At 36.4% G+C, this 21,092-nt stretch overlaps 1 protein-coding gene across 2 annotated transcripts; it reads right to left on the bottom strand.

Moving 5' to 3' along the window:
• Window positions 1-1,076: 1,076 nt before the first annotated feature.
• Window positions 1,077-20,762, bottom strand: LOC125070361 (protein disabled). 2 transcript variants are annotated; one of them, XM_047680198.1, is made up of 19 exons: window positions 20,608-20,762; window positions 18,863-18,964; window positions 16,278-16,492; window positions 12,935-13,078; window positions 11,780-11,929; window positions 10,828-11,013; window positions 10,558-10,710; window positions 9,232-9,810; window positions 8,904-9,110; window positions 8,360-8,517; window positions 8,014-8,107; window positions 6,790-7,732; window positions 6,364-6,495; window positions 5,647-5,767; window positions 5,034-5,402; window positions 4,521-4,591; window positions 4,030-4,111; window positions 3,120-3,590; window positions 1,077-2,793 (listed from the first exon to the last, which is right to left on the bottom strand). In XM_047680198.1, the coding sequence occupies exons 2-19, from the start codon at window positions 18,930-18,932 to the stop codon at window positions 2,409-2,411; spliced, it is 4,530 nt and encodes a 1,509-aa protein (XP_047536154.1). In that variant the 5' UTR covers window positions 18,933-18,964; window positions 20,608-20,762; the 3' UTR covers window positions 1,077-2,408. The 2 variants fall into 2 exon arrangements, with proteins under 2 accessions (XP_047536154.1, XP_047536155.1); XM_047680199.1 differs by lacking the exon at window positions 20,608-20,762 and having other exon boundaries at window positions 9,232-9,696; window positions 16,278-16,513; window positions 18,863-19,462.
• Window positions 20,763-21,092: the final 330 nt, after the last annotated feature.

Below are 21,092 nucleotides of genomic sequence, written 5' to 3'. Positions count from 1 at the left end.
GAACCTTTACATCGGTGGACAGGAAGTCTATGGTCAAGCGATCATATAATTCCTATCCACCAGCCTACCCAAATCTGAGCGAGCTGGTTCCACCTTCTTGACTTGCAGTAGGAGACGTACACCGATAATTTTATCAATGAGTTTGCTCTTCCCGGTCAGCAGTATGACTGATTTGTATATCGAAGGGGAGAGTAATGGCCGATCTTTCTTCGGTAATAGATACAATTTTTCGTATCTCCATGTCTTATGAACTGTCCCCTGTTTAGGTATCAGTAGATTTACTTCAGAAAAAAGTTTTACCTGTAATTCCAGGGCGATACATAGTACTCGTCTCGTAACACTATCAGGTCGTATAACCAAGAAATAAACTATAATTAAATTATATTAAAAAGCATAATATAATTATTAATGCCAAAAGGCGCTTATTTTCATTAAATCATTTGATAAATAAAACAAACGAGCATTGTTACAGTTTTATTAACTTTAAGTATTTTACACAACTGGTATCAAACAAAAATCACTTCGGTACGGTGTTTTGAATGGAGTGAATAATTGCACATCATTAATTTACTTCTAACTATATTATGTACAAAATTCCTGAATACAAAACATTTGACAAACTTTTTTTCAACTTGTTAATTTTATGAAAAGTTGAATGTATGAGAAATTACATAGATTAAAATAAATCATTATTAATAATCGTCTAAATATATATTATGTATAAGAATTTGGAAATGACATAATTGTACATAATATCAAGCCTTTCATAAATATAATTATCAAATTTACAAATAATGTTAAGTTGATATAGAATAAAGGTTACATTATCACAGAAATAAAGAAAAAAAAAATGGAGTATTAGTCCTAACACAATATTAATATTATACATAAAATAAAAAAGTATTTGAATAAGTCAGTGTTTAAAAATGGAATACAGTCAATAATAAATTGATTTATTTTATTTTAAATAAGTGTTACTCCACTGATAATTATATTATTTCAAATATATATACATAAATCCATTTCAGTAGAAGTCACACCAATTATAAATAAATAAATACAAGAGTATTAAATTTTTTGAGAAGAATGATTAATGTAAAAAAAAAATACATTTATAAATATAATTTATGCAGTATAAAGATATCAACAAATGGATTCAATTATGGATTGCATAATTTTAATTCAATTAATATAAATAATGTTTGATACATTACATTGGGTGCAATAAATATCTAGCAATATCTTTGTTATTTTGTTTCGAAAGCCATTATTGAATAAATGCTGAATTAAAATGCCATAACAATACGAATACAATATTATGTACTAAGTGATTGTGATTGCACTAACGCGGTAAATAATAAAAATTTTATTTACAAAGCGCTTCAAAATTATCAGTTCATAGCAAAATATTTACAATACCAATAAACGAAATTCAAAATGTTTGTGCCCAGAACGATATTTAATAGTGCTTTAAATACATTACCGCGATTAAAGGTATGATTTTGATATTGGACAAAATAATACACAAAATGTTTGTGTAATAATGTAAAAAAAAAATTACACTATTAATACCTATTGGTAACTGTCGATATATAGCTGCGTTTTGATTTGTCTTTTATATTTGACTAAAAGAATAGTATTTCATTAAATATTTGATACATACTGTTAACATTAGTTGTCTAATGCTTTGAATAAATTTACTTATGTTAAATGGACCGACTCGATGACAAATGACTAACAAGCGTTGAGAAAAGAATCAGCTTGGGCGTTGCTTATACATATCACAGGTTGTCTAAAGGCATATACAAACTTGATAACGGTCCAAATTTATACATACCTTATAAAAACGTAACACTAAGGTTTTTATATGACCTTATTATTGTACATTTAGTAATAAATAGGGTTTATATACTAATTAAATATGAGAGATGATAGTTTACTTGTTGCTTAATGTATAATTTATTATGTATTAATAAATATGAGATCCTTAATATTACATTCTAATTTGATTAGCGTAGGATTCATTGTTCAATGGCCGTTTCGTGGCGAATAACGAAAGTAATAATTTGAAAATATTGTAAAAGATAGAGATATTCTTATTTTCTCTGGCTGAAGTGGTTCAAATCGTTGATCACGAAAAAAAATATACCTACCGACATATTCAGTAAACGTACTGTGGCAAGCATAGCGCATATACAGTGTGTTCAATTCTTAAGTAATTTGACTGAATTATATATAAAACCAAACCGATTCGTTACATTTCATCAAACAAGCATTGCTTAGGGCACTTTTCCGATTATTCAATGATCAAACTTTTATCAAATGGACTTTAGAAAAGCGAACCTGACCTTCGGAACGCTTTCTGCCTGCAATGTCACAGCCGTGACGGCGGGGCGCACGCGTGTGTCTCACGCGTTGTCGAAGCCCTGGAAGTCTCCCGGCCAGTTCTCCCGACGCGCCACCCTGTCGGAGCCCGTGCACGCGAAGAACGCATCGCCCTCGAACGGGTCCGACTCTCTCGTGAATATATTGACGGAATCCGATTTTTTAATGTCCCTGTGCTGTTGAGGCTTCGCCCTCAGCGGGGGCAGGTCCCCCTCGTCCTCCTCGGCGATGGAGGCGGTCCGACCTCTGGGGGTGGAGATAGTCGTGAAGTCATCTTCGAACATGGAGCGAGGCGAAAGCGAGTCTGAGTCGAACCGGAATCGTGTCGCCGGAGAATCCCCGTCACGCGCTCGGGCGGAGCTGCCCGACAAGGGGGATGCCGTCGAGTCTTCTAGTTCAAAGCCGAATCTGAGATAAACAACGTTATACAGGTAACAGTTAATATATAACTGCTGCTTTATAATGAAATTTTTCCATGCAGTTCAAAATTAAGAGCAAAATTTATGATGAAGTAATGAAAAAGTTTCACACGTCACACGAGAAGCTTCATATTTAATACCAACGACAGCGAAATCACGACTACCAAATAGATTCTGGATTAAAGGAATGTATACAGCTTGCTTTAACTGATTGAATATTTGGGATTACTAATTTTCTTTTTATCGTTTTCGGCCTTTAAGAAATAAGTACGCTCTTTTCTTTTTTAAAAATGCAAATCGTCATTATAATTTTACCTCGTTCCCTCAAGGCAAGAGTAAGGTGCTCGTTTCTTCGTAGTCGGTGTGGGTGTATCTTGAAAATCGTTGTCGAAGGGCGATGTATGCTCTCTCTCCCGCGGGGAAAAATCGTTCGAAAAGCGGTAATCCCGCGGTCTTGTCCGAGGCTCCTCACGTCGCCGCCTCCTCGGATCCCGGGCGTCCCGGACTGCTTCCCTCGCGTCCCTCGAATCCCGTCCCGACTCGCGCCCCGAGTCTCGCGGATCGCGCGAATCCCTTCCCGAGTCTCTACCGGAATCCCGCGCGTCTCGAGAGTCCCTGCCCGAGTCCCGAGGATCTCTCGAATCTCTTCCTGAGTCGCGGCCGGAATCTCTAGCGTCACGCGCGTCCCGGGCGGATTCCCTAGCGTCCCGCATTTCTCGCTCGACTTCCCGTCTAGAAGCAATAGTTGTTGAGCGACGACCCGGCCAACCTAATGTAGATCCATATCTGAAAGTAAAAAAATTATTAATAATTTCAAATTATTAGTATTACATTGATTAAAATGAAATGGATACTTATTAGTATTACAGATCATTCGATTGACATGATTCACGGAACACCGTTTTGATATTTTACTAAAAACTTCGTTCAATAAATATAAAAAAACTTGACATTTAAATATGATATGCACGACTAATAAAATATAAATAGATAATGGATCTCGTGCAATTATAAAAACTTTATGCTTTTGGTGAAACATAGAACGAATTCCTCGTTTTTTACAACCTGAACTCTGTTTTTTGTTACTCTCAGACACGACCAAAAATAATTCAGGCAGAAGACTACGAAAGACGTTTTTTCACACACGGAAGTGTAAGTAGAAACATCAAACGACTTACTATTATTACAACCATAGAGATCAAAGCGAAAAAAATGTCATCCTTACCTTCTTTCGTTTGGATCTTCACTTTGTCTTAATTCATTTCTTCGTCGAGTTTCCCGCCAACCTAAGGAACCGTAATTTCTCTCTGAAATAAAGAACATGTTTGGTTTATAGTACATAACAGTTCTGGTAAAGGAGGCATATCATTCAATACAAGATTATATAGATGATAAAAAAGCGCGAAGCTAATACTTGTTGACTTCCAGGCAGGATATATAACCTACATATATAATTCTATTTAACTAACATGACTTTGTATTTTTAAATGTTGAAAAATAAAACCTACAGAGTTTCTTGCCGGTTCTTCTCGATAGAATCTGCATTCCGAACCGGAGGTATCTTCACTTAATATAGTTTGTTTAATGACGATTCAAAAGTGCTTGTAAAAGACTACTTGAATAAAGTATGTTTTGATTTTGAATAAAACATATAAATATATTCATAAGACCATAAACGCAGTCCTTCTATGAACTCATTATATACTACATACACACCATCCCTTCTCCAGCGCTGGTCGGGCCACCGCTCCCGGGGAGAAGACCTTCCAGAGCCGCCGTCGCTGTAGCTATAATCACACATATATTAATATTTAAGCTTAGAAAACGTTTCAAAGTATCTAAAAAAAAGTAGTAATATGGAACTTCTATAATTAAGTTTCTGCTCGATTTATAAACTGATGTTTTTTGTCAGCAGTTATCATATAATTTTAGTTAGCCATCACCGCCCATAGAATTTTGCTTTAAAAAATATTAATAATTCTTTACAAAACGCCAATGCGTCACTAACCTTGGGAGCTAATATGTTATGTCCCTGGTGCCTGCAGTTACACAGGGTGGAACCTACCTAGAGACGCTTGCACGAAGCCCTACTATCAAGTAAATAAGATGTATTTATATAAACATACTCAACAAAAGCAATTTTATCACAGAACAAGTATGTCTTTATAAAATATTAAAGTATGATAAAGCGACTTTACTAGCGTGAGTGTGTAAGTCTTATGTACTCACTCTTCCTCGTCGTATGAATGTATCGGTTTCCGATGCCGGTCCATGTCTCTATAATCTTTCGACCGCTCTCTGCTCCGCGAGTCTCTGTAATCTCTCTCCCTACTGTAATTCCTCTCTCTACTCCACGTATCCTTCTCTCTCTCTCTACTTCTCCGATCACGCCTGTCTCTCTCCCTGTGGTCCCTGTGGTCCCTCTCCTTGCTGACGTCACGCCTGTCTCTCCCGCTACCGGAGTCCCTCCTATCCCTGGCGGATTCTCTACCGTCTCTATTCAAATCGATATCTCTACTGCCCCGCTTATCTCTCGGCTTTTCCTTTTCTCTTCCACTGCCAGAGTCTAGACATTCTCTAGAACCGGATGAATTGTGTCTGCAAACAGATAATAGTCAAGTAAGAGAATATAAAACAGGAGCATGAGGAAACGATTCGTAGCATTTTACTACTCGTTCGCTAGGAAGATAATTGGATGATTAAAACTCCTATAACATTTATATACTAGTCGTAATTCCTCTCAAAATTAGGGCGCCACGGAAGGAAATATCCTTGCCAACCTCCAGATTCTAGTGGGAAAGCAATAGTTTGGAGTAGATATAATACAAGTGGCTGCACTGACCGCGACTCCCGCGACTCCCGCGACTCCCGCGACTCCCGCGACTCCCGCTCGCGGCGCGCGGCGCGGCGCGGCGGCTCCTCGTCCCACGGGGACACGTCGCGCGACGACGACGACGTTTGCACTGCGGACACGACAACACACTACAGGACACGGGTTAAACAAGAGATATGTATGACGATGGTGTCCAGGTTTCGAGCCAAGCTCGGCCCCGACGACCATTCTCAGGATCATTTACCATCGAGGACATTACCTAACTTCGCAGGGTATGTACACCCGATACACGTCGCATAGTTAAGCAACCAAACGTCACAATAGTTCAACACTCTAGCATGTGACATTAGCGGGTTCGTTTCCTAGGACTTGTACTATAAGATTAGGCAACTTAGGTATATAGCTTATGGTAAATAAATAAACGATGTGTAATTCGTATTGTTATTACACGAACTAAATGACAGCAACTTGATAATGCCACAATGCTATTTTTATCACAAATCCAGTTTCAAGGCAGTTGTTTTCGGAGGCTTAGATAAGTTAATAAACAAAATCTTAAAAAAATTGGGTTCATTGGGTAAAATACAATAACTATGTTCACACTAAATGTTAACAAAAATGTCCAATTAACCCTAATGCTTATGTTTTTAAAGATATTCATTTATATAGCGGTTTTATAACCGTTGGATATTAGTGGTCAGTCCTAGAAGGAGTAGGCGTACGTACCAGACAGTCCCCTGTTGTGCGTCCGTCGTCGTCGGGTGCGCGGCTCCGAGTCGCGCGAGTCGGAGGACCAGCCCTCTCCCCAGCCCAAACGCGTGAGGCCCCCCACCGACATCACAGGGGGAAGGCATCGGTCTGAGGAAGATGATATTAGTATCTGGTGTGAAATTTACATTCCTTACGATATAGAGTTTTGGTCTGAAGCGTGTTGTTAACTGGAAGGCATACAATAAGTTCATTTGATACAATTGACAGAATAAGAAAAAATATCAATATAGTTTACTCAGGACATATATTTTGGATCAAATTATAATTATTGTGTGAAGTAAGGACAAATGAGGTAACATATTGGACTTGAGAACCCGAACAAAAAGGTTAAACCTTGAAATAGTTTTTCAAGTACTAAATAAATTATATTTTATTTTATACCTTTAGTATCTGGAGAAGAGCCGCTATTCACATCACTAATGGACCCAGCGGAGAGCCGCGTCGGCGGCTGCAGATCTCTCACCGGCGGCGGCGGCATTACTTCTATCGGCGTCTCTTTCTTTTCCTCAACTTTCTTCTCCTCTTCCTTATCTTTAACTCCAGGGCTCTTTCTGAATGCATCCTCCACATTAAAAGATAGGGAACTATTATCGATACAATCGAAAAAATCGGAATTATCAAAACCGTCCGATTTTTCGTCAGACTTCTTGCGTTCCTTGGGCGCTTCTGGCGGTATTGATTCGAATTCGTCCGGCGGTTCTATTATTGTTATTTCACGTAAAGCAGCATATCTGTCGTTGTTGTCGTCGGATTTCGTCTCTGTTACGCCGTTATCGCGCGGCGAGACGCTACGCCTAGACTTTTCTATTTGCAAATTTTTCATAACCGTCTTTATGTCTTCGATTTTTGCATCGATGGGTTTCGGACTTACAGAATTACGAAACATATTGAACGAATCTATCGTGAGCTCGTCTAAGCTTTTTAATGGACTCTTGTCTAGTTCTTTCCTCTCCTCGACTTTATGTTCTTCTGTTTTTATTAAGTCGGCTATTGATGTTAACTCTTTGTCGTCCTCTTGTTTTACTTCTGAAGCGATAGGATCTAATATTGACTTTGCTTTCAATTCTTGTTCTTGTATTTCTCTAAATGCTGCATATTTGTCGTAAGTGGGATTTGCTTTTTGCTCAAAATCATCGAAATTGGCTACAAAACCATCTGAGGTTTCAGTCGGAGCGAAATTATCTTCAAACTGGGGTTTGAATTCTGTAGTTACGGGTGCTTTGACGGCGGGTTTTTCTGGTACTATAGATGGTGCAGATATTTCAGGAATCATTGGAGTTATTCTTTCCTTTTCTGGTCGGATGGCTGCGTCCATATGTACGTGCTAGAAGCATAACCAACGTTACGGATACACTTAAAGAGCTATGGCCATATATACTATTATTAGGAAATAAATAGTGCAAATAATATTTTATTACATGCCATTCATGTTACATTTTGATAGTAGGTTCAGTAAGCGAGTATTTTGACACTTCTAAGAGGGTTTTTTTAAGCGAGAAAACACATGTAAAAAATAAAATTTTATTAATATAAGATCCTGTTTAATAAATATAAATAAGAGATGTATGATAATAGTGTCATTAAAATTGCAAAAGTATTACATACCGCTTTCTCGTTTTCTGTCGCCACATATGATCTGAGGTAGTCTGTGAGTTGAGGTAGAGTCATTGAGGATAACGTGGCAGCTGGTACGCGGAGTCTGTGTTGATATGACAATTTATGTTTATTTTTTATAAATAAGTAAATATTTTAATTAGCTCTCGGTTAACGTTGAGACTGTAAAATGCCATTTAGTGTTATTTCCAAATAGAGAAAAAAATTATGTCGAGTAAAATTAAAAAAATAATCCTATTGTCATTTCGTCATAGTCCTCGGCGACTTTACTAAGACGACAATTTTCGAATGTAGAATTTAAAATTACATTGCCTAATAATTATTATATATCTATCACCTGGCGGCTAAATCGTCCATAGTGAGTGTCAGTAGTTGGCTGAGCGTGATGTCGAAGCGCTTGGCGGCGGGGAGGGGGGGCGGCGCCGGCGTCAGGTACTCGTCCTCGCTGCTGTTCGTGGCCAGCGACGACTGACGCGGCTTCATGCTGCGGTCGGCCTACGACCACATTGATACATTACATGATAACGAACGTCTGAACTTGGTACTCAAAAATATGCGTTAAAAACGCCCTATTTACGCAACGTAAACAAAATGCGTTGCATGCATTGCTTTATTCATTTAATTTTTTTAGACGTAAAGAATACTAACCACCATGCTTTTGGCTACTTTGCTATAATCATCCAACTTTTTAAATCTTCGTTTTTGGTATCCTATAATGTTTTTATGTCCAAAATTTTCATTTAAATATCATACAATTTATCGTTTGATTATTCCAGTGTATAAATTGAAGTCTAACGAACGAAATGAAATTTCATATTTGTAGTTTTGTATGCTTATTATGACAGTTACATTGTAGTTTATAGTCAAACAATAATTCTTACCAACGGCTCCTTCTTCCTGGCAGGCTTAGGTAACGGTGGTGTTTCCGACTCTTCCATATCTTCATGGTCGTGTGGTGGTCGCGGCGGCGGGATGAGGCTGAGTTCGGCAATCTTCTTAGGGGGTAAAGGGGGAGGGGGCGACGCGCTCTCGGAGTTCAGCTTGGAGCTGGCGTGCGGTCGCTGTCTGATAGTACTCGTGTTCGTGTTCTGTCAATAAGATATTCAGCCATCAGTGGTCAGGTCAACATTTGGTACTGGTATAAGAAATAATGACAATGAAAATAAATGGGTTTTATGTGTGCGAGTGATGCGAACATATGTCCGGTACCTGTCGCGGCAGTCGCGGCGACTTGGGCGCCGGCTCCGGCGGCAGCGACACCTGCAGCGGCCCATTGAACACGTTCCGGGCCGTTTCCGGCTCCAGCTTATCCTGTATCAATTCCTTACTGAGGTCGCTCTTCGGCTCCTCGGTCCTCAGCGAGGAGAGTTTCGGGAAATCCTGCACGCTCGTGAAGGGGTCGTCTCTGAAGGTGTCGGAGAAGGGGTCGGTGTTGTCGAAGGGGTCGGTCTCCGCGAACGGATCGGACGCAAAAAAGTCGGACGAGAATGTCGGCCGAGGCGGCTTAGCTATCGCGACCGTGCCGCCAGAGTGCCGGGACAGGGAGCTCAGGGCCGTGGGCGGCCCGTAGGCCTCCGCCCGCGTCTCGCTCGGGCCCGGCAAGATATCGGATAGGAGGGAATGCGTCGGCGGTACGAGGTCTTTGAGCACTTTCTTTGGTGGGTTTTTGAGCTCCTGAAAGAAGAGTTTTTTGTCAACGTAAGGTTTACTCCGGCCGGTGCCGAGCGGGTCTAGCTCCGTGAACACGTCGTAGGCGGAGGCGGAGGCGGCCGCGGCCTGCGAGTGCACCTGCAACAGCGACATTACAAGCTCGCAAGCGCCGCCGAGCCCGGCGGGCGTCTGCTGGCTCACTCGCACACTCAGTGACAGCTAGCTACCTACATTGCGTCAGATGGATGGGAGTGATCGTTACAGATTAGCGCAAAATGGGCATGAGTTGTATCTTAAAGTTCAAATTACCTGATATCTTTGAACTAGAAATCCTTACAACAGAGGTCAATGAAATAGAGATTTAGAATGTACATCACAGTTTTAAGTTTCTTTAAAAAAGTTATTCACATTTTAATGTGAAACATATCCATTAAAAATTTAATTTTGTCACATTGCTTTATTTTCCAAATTAATCTTTTCAGTGTTTTAAATTGTATTATTCAAGGTAAAAACAATTTAGCTCAGCGCATCGCAACATTAATTGCTTCGTCTTATACTCGTTTATCTTTCTCGCGTCTAAGATATCTAATTTTTATATTCTTGAAAAGACAAAACAGAAAAGTATTGCGTATCACTGCTCTACTGTTTATTGTGTAACTTGCTCTGACTACGTTACCATTTATCGATTTGTTTTAAAAAAAGAGCCACAAATTGTTTTAAAATAACCATTTAAGTAAAGTTATTATTTAACACAAAAATTCTAACCAATTCTAAAATTGAACCAATGAGAAAATCGAAAATTGACGATCGATTGAGGGTAACGTCGCCGACGTTTACGTGTGTTTATGTGTACGCAAGAAAGAAGAGTAGTGGGCGTGCACTGACCGGCGGGTCCGGCTCGTCCACGAGCGTGGCGGGCTTGGGTTCGAAGTCGCCCGCAACCGACGAAAGGTCAAAGGAAACCGGCTTCCCGGGGCTCAGCGAGCGCGGGGGGACGCGGCCGCGGGGCGCGCCGGGGGGAGGGGGCAACAGCCCCTTCTGCAGTAAACACACGGGATCAACTTATGTCTGTGGTCAAACTTATGTCTAGTAAAACAATCAAGGAGGTACCATGAAAAGTAATCATGAAGTATGTTCCTCAATTAATCAATTTACCTGAGCAGGGATAATAAATGAGTCCCCGAAAGGATCGGTCGAAGGAGTCAGGCCCTCGACCTGCGTGAGACCTCTTCTCAGCGAGCACAGCTCTTGTTCCAAGTCTACCAGCTCTGCGACTCCCCCTTCTCCAGCACCTTCGGGTTTTGTTATAGAAGAACTAGGCTCCCCAGTCATTGGTATAATCTGGTAGAACAGATTAAAAATAAGGAGCATATAAATAGTTTTAATTAATAAAAAATATTTTCTGTGGCTAATAATTATAAAGAACCTTTACTTACTTACAATTATACTTACGACATATTGTTTTTAAAATAACAGGCCAATTTCAATTAATTATAAACCCATAAAAGTATATTATAAAATATCAAAATTGCGTACCTATAAATAATTATTTATTAATTGATATATATAATCTATCAATTGATAGAATTGATAACTTTGTTCAAAATTTTCCGGCAACTTACAATCTGGATACATTTATTAAAAAATAAGGGTAAAAAGTATCGTTAACTTACTGTATTAACCCCTAATTCCCAATTCACCGAGGAATCCCACACATCTATATCAGATATATCATTTAAACGTACATATTTGAAATGATTATTATATAATATACATCTAAAGCACCTAAACCTTAGTCTGTCTCGCATCACTTACAATATTTTTTCTGCGATCTTCTCAGAAAACTAAAACGTTTCTACAAAATTGCGCTCCAATTATGACAACAAAGACGAGGAATGTCGGATTTGTCAACACCGTTTGTGTTATGGGTGTTTAGTGTCGTGTTTTGTTTGTAAATAAACATACATAATAATCAATATTTAATGAGATTCGTAATATATTGTTTTTAAAACAAAATTAAAATATTTCACCAGTTTTGACCACCTCATTAAATGTTAAACTGGCAACACTTTTTTTTGCAGAAAATTTTTAGTTAGTAAATTCTTACCTTAGTTTTTGTATCTGTAACAGTACTGGCGGTATGCCGTATGAGACTACTGGTAACATTTTTCCCTTCAAGTTGCTGCTTTGCCATTTCTACTTCTTTTTTCTTAAGTTCAAATACTACTTGAAATAAGTCCCTCATTGCTATAACTACCTGCGAAATAAAAATAAAGATATAACTTATGTTGATTAAGTATATTAATTAAACAACATACCAATAGGCCTATCTTTTCGAAGTTCCCAACAATTCCTCAAACCCAAAAGAGCAACGGAGTCAAGATTGACAGAGGAAATAAGACAATTGCGCAGGAAATACTATAGTGCAGGCGTGTGTGTGCAAGCTGATGAGCAATCTCTAATTAGCATAGTTCACATCACAGGCACACACACACGCACACATACACACACACATACACGAGATGTGTGACACCACCATCTTCCTAGCTCCGGACTGTTCCGAAAATTCCTTGACAGCCAACACCAACGTATTTGTTCAAACAATGAAGTATACAAGTCAAAAGACATAATCAACCAATATAATACATATTAAGTCAAAGACATTTACTGTTAATGCAAAACTCACTGAAACCGACCTTCCAAATGGTTTGTTCCGTACAAATAGATTTATTGTAAATTTATTTATATACACACATAAGCGACGGATATCAATTAGATTATTTATATGATCATTATAGTACGTTATGCAAATCTAGGGGATAGATAAGTATAAATCGACCTGCGATTACAAGTGGCTACTTTGGACTTTAAACGCTGACCCGATGTCACAAATACCTGTTAATAAATTTTAAATTGTACTCAACAATAACAAAATAAATTAATTCTTTGATATAATTATTATCAGCAGTCTGCATTAAAAAAATATTGCTAATACTGAAAAAATGAGTTATTGTGTTTTTCTGTCAATAAATGATCAGTAGCTACCCGGGAAATTAGCAGTGCTACATCTTCGGAACATTTTAGGAAGGTAGCGATTTTGATTTCACATAAACACCAGCAATTTGCTCTTAATTTTTACCTAGCTGGAGCTGTTAGACATGTAAGCCACTGCCTACACCTAGAATGCAAATTCTGTTTTTCATCATTTATTGGAACTGTTCCACATTTCAGATAAACAATTAGTAATAAAAGCAGAACTTACTTGACTAGCTGCTTTATCAGTCTTGATACCAAAGAAGCGATGACCGGTGTCGGGAGATCCAAATATGTAGCCGAACGCACGAGAGTCCGTCATGTCCTGCGCGATGAAGGATATCTTGTGAACAGGATGATGATACAAAGAGTCCTGGAATAAATAATGGAATATTTTACACATAACAGTTTGGCAAAATTGGTAAGGTAGAAGTACTGAGTTCACTATAAACAATGTTCTATCTAGGCGTTTACGTAATATGCTTCAACACCTGACCTTTGTATGCTCATATGTATAACACGGCTTATTTAGCAATGATCTATAACCTAATGAGTCAGAACTAATATGTTACATTATTTTTAAATATAATAGTAATTTCCATCACAATACTAGATTTTTTTGTTTGTTTATAAGAAATAGATAAATACGCCTAGAAGGAGGAACAGCATTTAAATATTCTACATGCGGTTAGCTTGTTATTTTTTAGTAGCTAGCTTTTAAAAGTGAGCATAATTAAATGTCATATAGAAAGATATACAGCATTGATAAAGTAATCATTACATTCACATTGTGTTATTACAGATATGGTTTATTTTTGGTTATATTTTTCTCACTCTGTTTTGAAATGGCTTGGTGCTAATTTAGGAAATTCAGGTGCACCTTGCTTTATTAATATACAAGACCACTGATGAAGCAATTTATTTCTTGCCTGAATAATATAATTCAAAGGGACGAAGTAAAAGGAAAAAGATATCCTAGACTCTCAGTCAAAATAAGGCGCTCTAGGGATCAATCCTTGGACCTGCTCTATTCCTCATATATATAAATGACTTGCACTATCTTGTATCGTGTAACAAACATGACATAGTATTTTTTGAAGAATACTTGCTCCTCAATGGTTTTTAAAATTAAAAAGTTTCAGTATGACGATGTAAGCAGTGTTGTATCGGATTATATTTTGGGTTATAGTAAATAATCTAACGTTTATCAAAATAATTCAAAAATTGTACAATTTAGCAAAACAACTTTAGTTATCAATAGAGATTAGATATAGTAGTATCAAACAAATTTATTGACGTTACGATTGATGCTAAATGGCAATGACCTCTTATACACACAGATTTTCGTATACAGCTCCGCAGCAGTTGCGGTGTAAAAGGACAAGATTATATACAGAATATTTTTGTTACTTTCATACGGCTATCTACGGCATCATACCTCAAAGTAATGCTTCTGAAAAATTAAGGTAATATTTTAAAAGTTGGTTTTTTTTTCATTATTTGTAACTTATTTAATGACTTATTTCTGCTACTAACTTTTTCCATTTGCATAGATTGCAAGCCCACGATTGTAATTTCGCGTTTCTAACAGCTTTTTTTTAAATCAGGTAGTGCTTATATTGAGAGCCGAGATGGCCCAGTGGTTAGAACGCGTGCATCTTAACCGATGATTTCGGGTTCAAACCCAGGCAGGCACCACTGAATTTTCATGTGCTTAATTTGTGTTTATAATTCATCTCGTGCTCGGCGGTGAAGGAAAACATCGTGAGGAAACCTGCATGTGTCTAATTTCGCAAAATCGCATTGGAGCAGCGTGGTGGAATATGATCCAAACTTTCTCCTCAAAGGGAGAGGAGGCCTTTAGCCCAGCAGTGGGAAAATTTACAGGCTGCTAATAGTGCTTATTTCGTGAGTGCCTGAGAGTTTGAAGATTGAATTCAGATATATAATATATGATCTAAAATAATATAGAAAAGAAGAATTATGCAGTATAGGATGGAATCAATACACCGATCTTCCCAAATTTATTAAAATAAACCTCAAACTAAAGATGTCATGTAGGTCTTTCCTCCAGTTCATCAATTAATTATTTAATATTGAAATTGGCCTTACCAAGTCAGAATCGCGCGGTGCCCGTAACGCAACGCTTTTCTGGGGCTTCATACTTCATAATTTGTGTAAATAGATTGCACGGGCGCCGCGCAATTCAGATAAACCAAGCGGTTACGTCACATTTATTGTTAAGATGTCCATGTAAATAAGATCCGCGCGTGAATCTGTAATCACACGACTAATCGGGGTTTGCCTTAATAAATGGTTTTGTCGACCGATTTTGACGTGTAGTTTCCGACAGTGGCTTCACCCCATGTGAAGGGAAATGCAAAGGAAATGAAATGAAAGGTGTTAGATACATTTTTCCGAGAAGAATTCGCTATACGCTATTTCAGACTATTTCTGTGCTAAATTTCATTCAGATCCGTTCAGTCGGTCTGGTGTGGTTGAGTAACATATCTCCATCCATCCAAACTTTCGCATTTATAATATTAATAAAATAAAACAATTTTACTACCAGGACGAGGCCGCAAAAATGTAATAACTCAAAATACGCCTATTTAACGCTTAAAAAGAGCAATTTTGTATTCGTTTTAAGTATCAATGCATTAAAATCTTGTCTTTTAGTTTTACGTATTGGTCAGAATCTGGGCCGAGATGGCCCAGTGGTTAGAACGCGTGCATCTTAACCGATGATTTCGGGTTCAAACCCAGGCAGGCACCACTGAAATTTCATGTGCTTAATTTGTGTTTATAATTCATCTCGTGCTCGGCGATGAAGGAAAACATCGTGAGGAAACCTGCATGTGTCTAATTTCAACGAAATTCTGCCACATGTGTATTCCGCCAACCCGCATTGGAGCAGCGTGGTGGAATATGCTCCAAACCTTCTCCTCAAAAAGGGAGAGGAGGCCTTTATCCCAGCAGTGGGACATTTACGGGCTGCTAATGCTAATGCAGAATCTGGTATTATAATTTGTATTGTACGGATGGTTACTACATAAGAGTTCACTATAGCTAATAACCTTAACTTTTCACACCGTTTTGTAGTGGACATGTTACATATAATCATTTATACAAGTCATTAGTAAGAACTATGGCTGAATGTATGAGAATAAATAATTGCACTTATCTATAAATATTCAAATTTGGGTGCATGCAAGTGAAGCGCAATTCAAGCAAGTTATTATTTCAATTTTAAGTCAATTTAGATAATGCTAGATTTTTTAATCAAGTTGTATTTATGAATAATTGCTGTTTCATAAGACTTGCTTCCCTGGCATTTATTGTTCTATCTTTAACTCATTTAATAAATAGCTGACCTTGAAATACAACCACTGCAATACAATCTTAAGAAGTATATGAAGCTTTATATACTTTGTAAGATTTCATAACTCATTTTGCAGCGTTAGAAGGAAAATGGTTTGCTATAGTAAAAATACAATCTTGGTACTGAATCCTTTAAGAACTTCTTAAATGAATGCTGAAATAAGTGAAACAGATAATGTATAAAAACTTACACCGGTCTTATCATCGCGCAGGCGCAGTCCATCGATGGCAACATGGACCTGTATCCTCTGTTTATGCTCCCCTGCCGCTCTAATAGCCATCTTTAAATCTGCAAGCGCTTCCTGACACATCCTGTCACCTCGCGCCTCCGGTACCTCGAGTACGCCGATAAGTTTGGCGCGAAACGAGACACCCTCGCCGAGGAAGCGACCCGGCTCGTTCTTGTCTGCGAGAGGTTCATAAATGACTATAGAATAACAAGGTTAGCATGTTCTCTGACAAAACAATTTTCGGCATTATTAACACCAACGATATATTATGTTAACGTTAAAACAAGCACGAGGCCTAAATAGTCCGCTGCAAATATTTATATATTCGATGGATTCAGATATCTATAAAACAGCTTGAAGTTTATTATATATATTATTTACTCATTTAAAGTTATTGTAATAAAACTCCAACACCTTCTGTGAATCGTGATCGATTAAAGTGACGGACTATGTAGAATATATTGAAAGGATAATAAAATTATATTTTCAGAAATAATAAAGGACTTTGTGTATAATACAACTGTATCTGCGAGAGAGTTGGCACAGAATAGCCATTAAATTTAACGACTTATTTTATGTTTGGGGCAGCAATTCTGCCTCAGACGGTTCATCTCATACTTTTTTATTACACTTAGTAATCGCGGAAACAGAACACATACTTTGATCCAATGATTGCTTGAATGTTTTAATGACTAGAAACGTTTCATTAAACATAAAAATATACCACAAAATACGATGTCAGCAATAATATATTTTAAAAAAAAGCAAAAGCACTAATATTATACTCCAATTTCACTGAAAGTTTGCGTCAAATAATATCTTCTATAAACAATTACCTCGGCCTAACAAAAGTTTTGAATCGATTTTCTTAAGAGTCATTCTTTTTTTTTATTGTCACAATGAACTTTGGCTAAGAACGTTACGATGAGGTCGAGTGCGAAACAAGAGTGAGCAGCGTTGTCCTATTTCGGTCCCTGTTTACGGTGCATCACTGGCTGTGTAATTGAATTTCCTGTTTTTAAATTTAGAGTCTTCAGTCTGGGACTGAGTATATATGTTGAAAACCGGAACCTTATCCTGATACTAAGTTATAACATATAACAAAGATATGCCATTCTCAATACTAATAATAAGTCTTCAAAAATTAATTTAGATTGATCAGAATAAACCCATCCATTCACGTTTTAATCCTTAACAATATAGATCTCCAATAAATCTGTCAGTGGTCCAAATTAATCAATATTGGAAATCATGTTATTTTGTACTAACAATACTTTAGTATTGTTAGTACTTTAGTAGTAGTAGTTAGTGAAATGGCAAATTAAATATTAACCATAAATATACCTATACGTCTTTTTTCCTTTAGCTCTTCATATTACGCGTACATTATACAATGTTAGTTAATACCATGAACACTACCCGTTTTTACGGGGTTTCTTAAAGAGTATCACTTAACACACATTATTGAATTATACGCCTGGTTTGACACTAATTATAAATGTTCAAGTAATTTTCAATTGTGTGTTGCAACGTCAAATTTAATAATTGCTTAACTATGGTATTTGAAAAATAATAGTAATGCCATAATTCTTAATTAATTTTGTAAATTTCTATCCTCTTTAGCATTTTATTTTTATTATTAAAATTGAATAAACATTTAATTAATGCAATATTTTAATAATACGTTTTACAGAAAATAATATAAAGATTTAATTAACGTAATTTATAAAAGATATATTGTTATACAAAACTTATAATACTGATGAAATTTATTATAATGAATACTTGTAAAGTAAATAAGTGAATACTGGAAAGTAACTAAACACTACTTTCTCCATAAAGAAAATATATTTTTTTAATTTATTGAATAAGAACGTATTGTCATTAAAGATAACGAGCTTCCAATTACAAAATTTTTACAATTATTGTTTAATAATGGATAATATGCAAATCAAGCCGACTTACGAACCATATAAAATAAACTAATTATAACATATATATGTACTTATATTTAGACTTTATAATATAATTATATACGGTAGGTTTCATCGAACATTTCCACATTAAGGTCATAACGAGATAAGGTAGGGAGCAGAGGGGGACCAATCATTCATAGCTAATCTACCCATCTAGTGTGAAGCGTGAAATGCAATATATGATCGCAGTACTCACCGAACTGCCGCAAGAGGTGCTGGAAATGACACACCTGCATTATTCCGAATAAACCGAATATAGTTAGTTACTCCCCCCGCCGCACCACCGCTCCACCGCCAGGCCCACAACACACCCTCTGTTTAAAATCAGTCACTAATTATGATATGACTAGCGATAGCTCGGGTGACATACAGTTAGTACAGTGGTTATCATGGCCGGACCATGCATGTTACAACGAAAAAAAAACGCAAAATATACAGCACAAAGCGAGGATGCCCTAGTGTATCCGCTTACATATAGCTCTATGATCTAAACACCGCATGACCGCAATGATATTGAAATTTAGAAAAATCGTGTAAAAGCTTATCGAGTCACGCAAATTCAGAACTCACATTTGCAAGGGCTGGTTTTCTTACGGAGGGTTTGCATCGGAAAGTCAGTCGGTAACTTGTGATTGAACATCGGGAACTCGCCTTATAGACCTTTCGGCCGCACTGTAAAGCAAATACACTTCGCATTCACTCGCGATATATTCATTTGTGACACTGGTGTTAAAGTCACTAAGTAGAATGCAATATACGAGTTCCACTGGGAGATTTATTGATTTTTACGGTGCCATCGCGGCCAGTTCGCGAGTGCTGTCGCGGCGAATTACTTCACATCTCGCGAAAGTCACATTTAGTTCGAAGTTGAATAGATAACGATAGATACAAGCATTAAATAGAGCATTAGTGTTTATTATAAACTCAGTCGGCACAGGAGGATCCCGGCTCGCTCGCTGGCACATGGACAACACACGCACGCACATTAGCGCGCGCAACGCCCTATCGGTGTGAGGGGTGCGCGCACACACGCGCAATACAACCCTTGATCAATATTCGCCCCCGATCTCCAGTTCGTACAAGTTTCATGATCCCGTCAATGAAATTTCTACTCGGCGTATATTTTGCTTTTACGTAATTTATATGAAATAAACGTTGTTGCCGAACGTCGTTACGAAACTGTTTCACGTTAAATGACAACTAACGTATAAAGATATAGATTGCTTTGTTTTTCGTTTATATATACGTACGAAATTTATTTTGAATGACATTTACAATTTAAATACAAATCAGAGTTAATTAATTCGTATTTAACATTAAATTATATAACATTAGCTTGAATTTTATATTGTGTTTTTTTTTACAATGTAATTTTAGTGAATTTAACTATTTATAATATAAATAAATGAAAGTTATAGTTTTATTTGTGTGTAAAATGTATACGAAAGGAAATGAAGAGAAGAATCTTTTAATAGATACGCTAAAGTTTAGATGTCAGATAAAATTATCACTGAAGAAATAATCTTTATTTCTGTTGACTAAACAAATGATAACTGGTAAATTTGTTTACTGTGATATTATAATAAATTATTGGCTATCAAGCAACAAGTATAATAATAATTACTAATCATATTTAAAAGTTTATTGTACAATTTGTAAGTTTGTTTAATAACAGAAACTTAAAGTATATCAAGTTATGATAATTATTAATAAAATATGAAAATGTTTTGATATTTTTATTATGTATACCATGCCCATGCAATTAAATTAATGTATTATTATTTAAAACACATCTTAAGTATATTATTATTAATTAAAAATAATAAGGATTAAACGCAAAGCAATGTGTTATTTATTTAAAGCAAGTTGTTATTGTTTTATAAATTTTTTTATTATGCTTAACAGAATATTTATTAACACTCTAAAATTTAATAAAAAGGGACATTAGATTATTTATTATTATTTGATAGCAAATATTAATTTTCAAGGAAAGATGTTTTTAATATAAAAAAATGCAAAAATACAATTGACAAAAAATAGATAATAAATTCATTCGTTATCCAAGTCTTTAGGTACAACTGCATGTTACCTTGGCTTCTTTAATAATGCTTATGAACCAAAACAGTACAAGGTCTTAATTTGATCGTTGCCTTATTCATCTTTTTATAAAAACACGTTAATTATAAGGAATACAAGTTAAGTAAGCAATAGTAGTTAGGAGTATAATTTTTATATATTAGTTTTCGTGAACTTTATAGAATATAATAATCAGCAAAATAATTACAATAACATACAAATATTACAATATTACTCACATAATTTTACAGCCATAGTCTTTGAGATCCAATTATATCTTTTACGAGTTGAATATATACGAGGAGAATATATTTTAACGGTCTATAAGTTTTACTGAATAAATTACAAGTATGTACAAATTAGAAGAAAACTTTTTTTATTTTTAAGGCGCTATTAATTCGTTCAGTAATTCTCAGCCAACTACATACAATTATATACCGAAGTTTAATATAAACTTAGTGCGATCAACAACCTCAGAATTCGTCCTTCTCCTTTATCTTCAAAAAATGTAAATAATTCTTTGACATTTGACATCAAACTTGACAAGTTGTCATTTACATTTAAATTACAGATAAGATAATTTCATTTTTAATGTGAAGAGTTATTTTTATACTATTTAAACACAGAAAAAAGACAACACCTTGTACAAGTTAACATTGGTAATTGTATAACTATTGAGTTATAAGTTTAAATATAAGACATAGCGTAGCGTAAGTTCTGTAGC

The sequence above is a fragment of the Vanessa atalanta genome, chromosome 17 (genome assembly GCF_905147765.1).
Source record: "Vanessa atalanta chromosome 17, ilVanAtal1.2, whole genome shotgun sequence".
Classification (NCBI taxonomy): domain Eukaryota; kingdom Metazoa; phylum Arthropoda; class Insecta; order Lepidoptera; family Nymphalidae; genus Vanessa; species Vanessa atalanta.
Note: the sequence above shows the minus strand (reverse complement) of the source record. Positions and strands in the feature narration are given on the sequence as shown.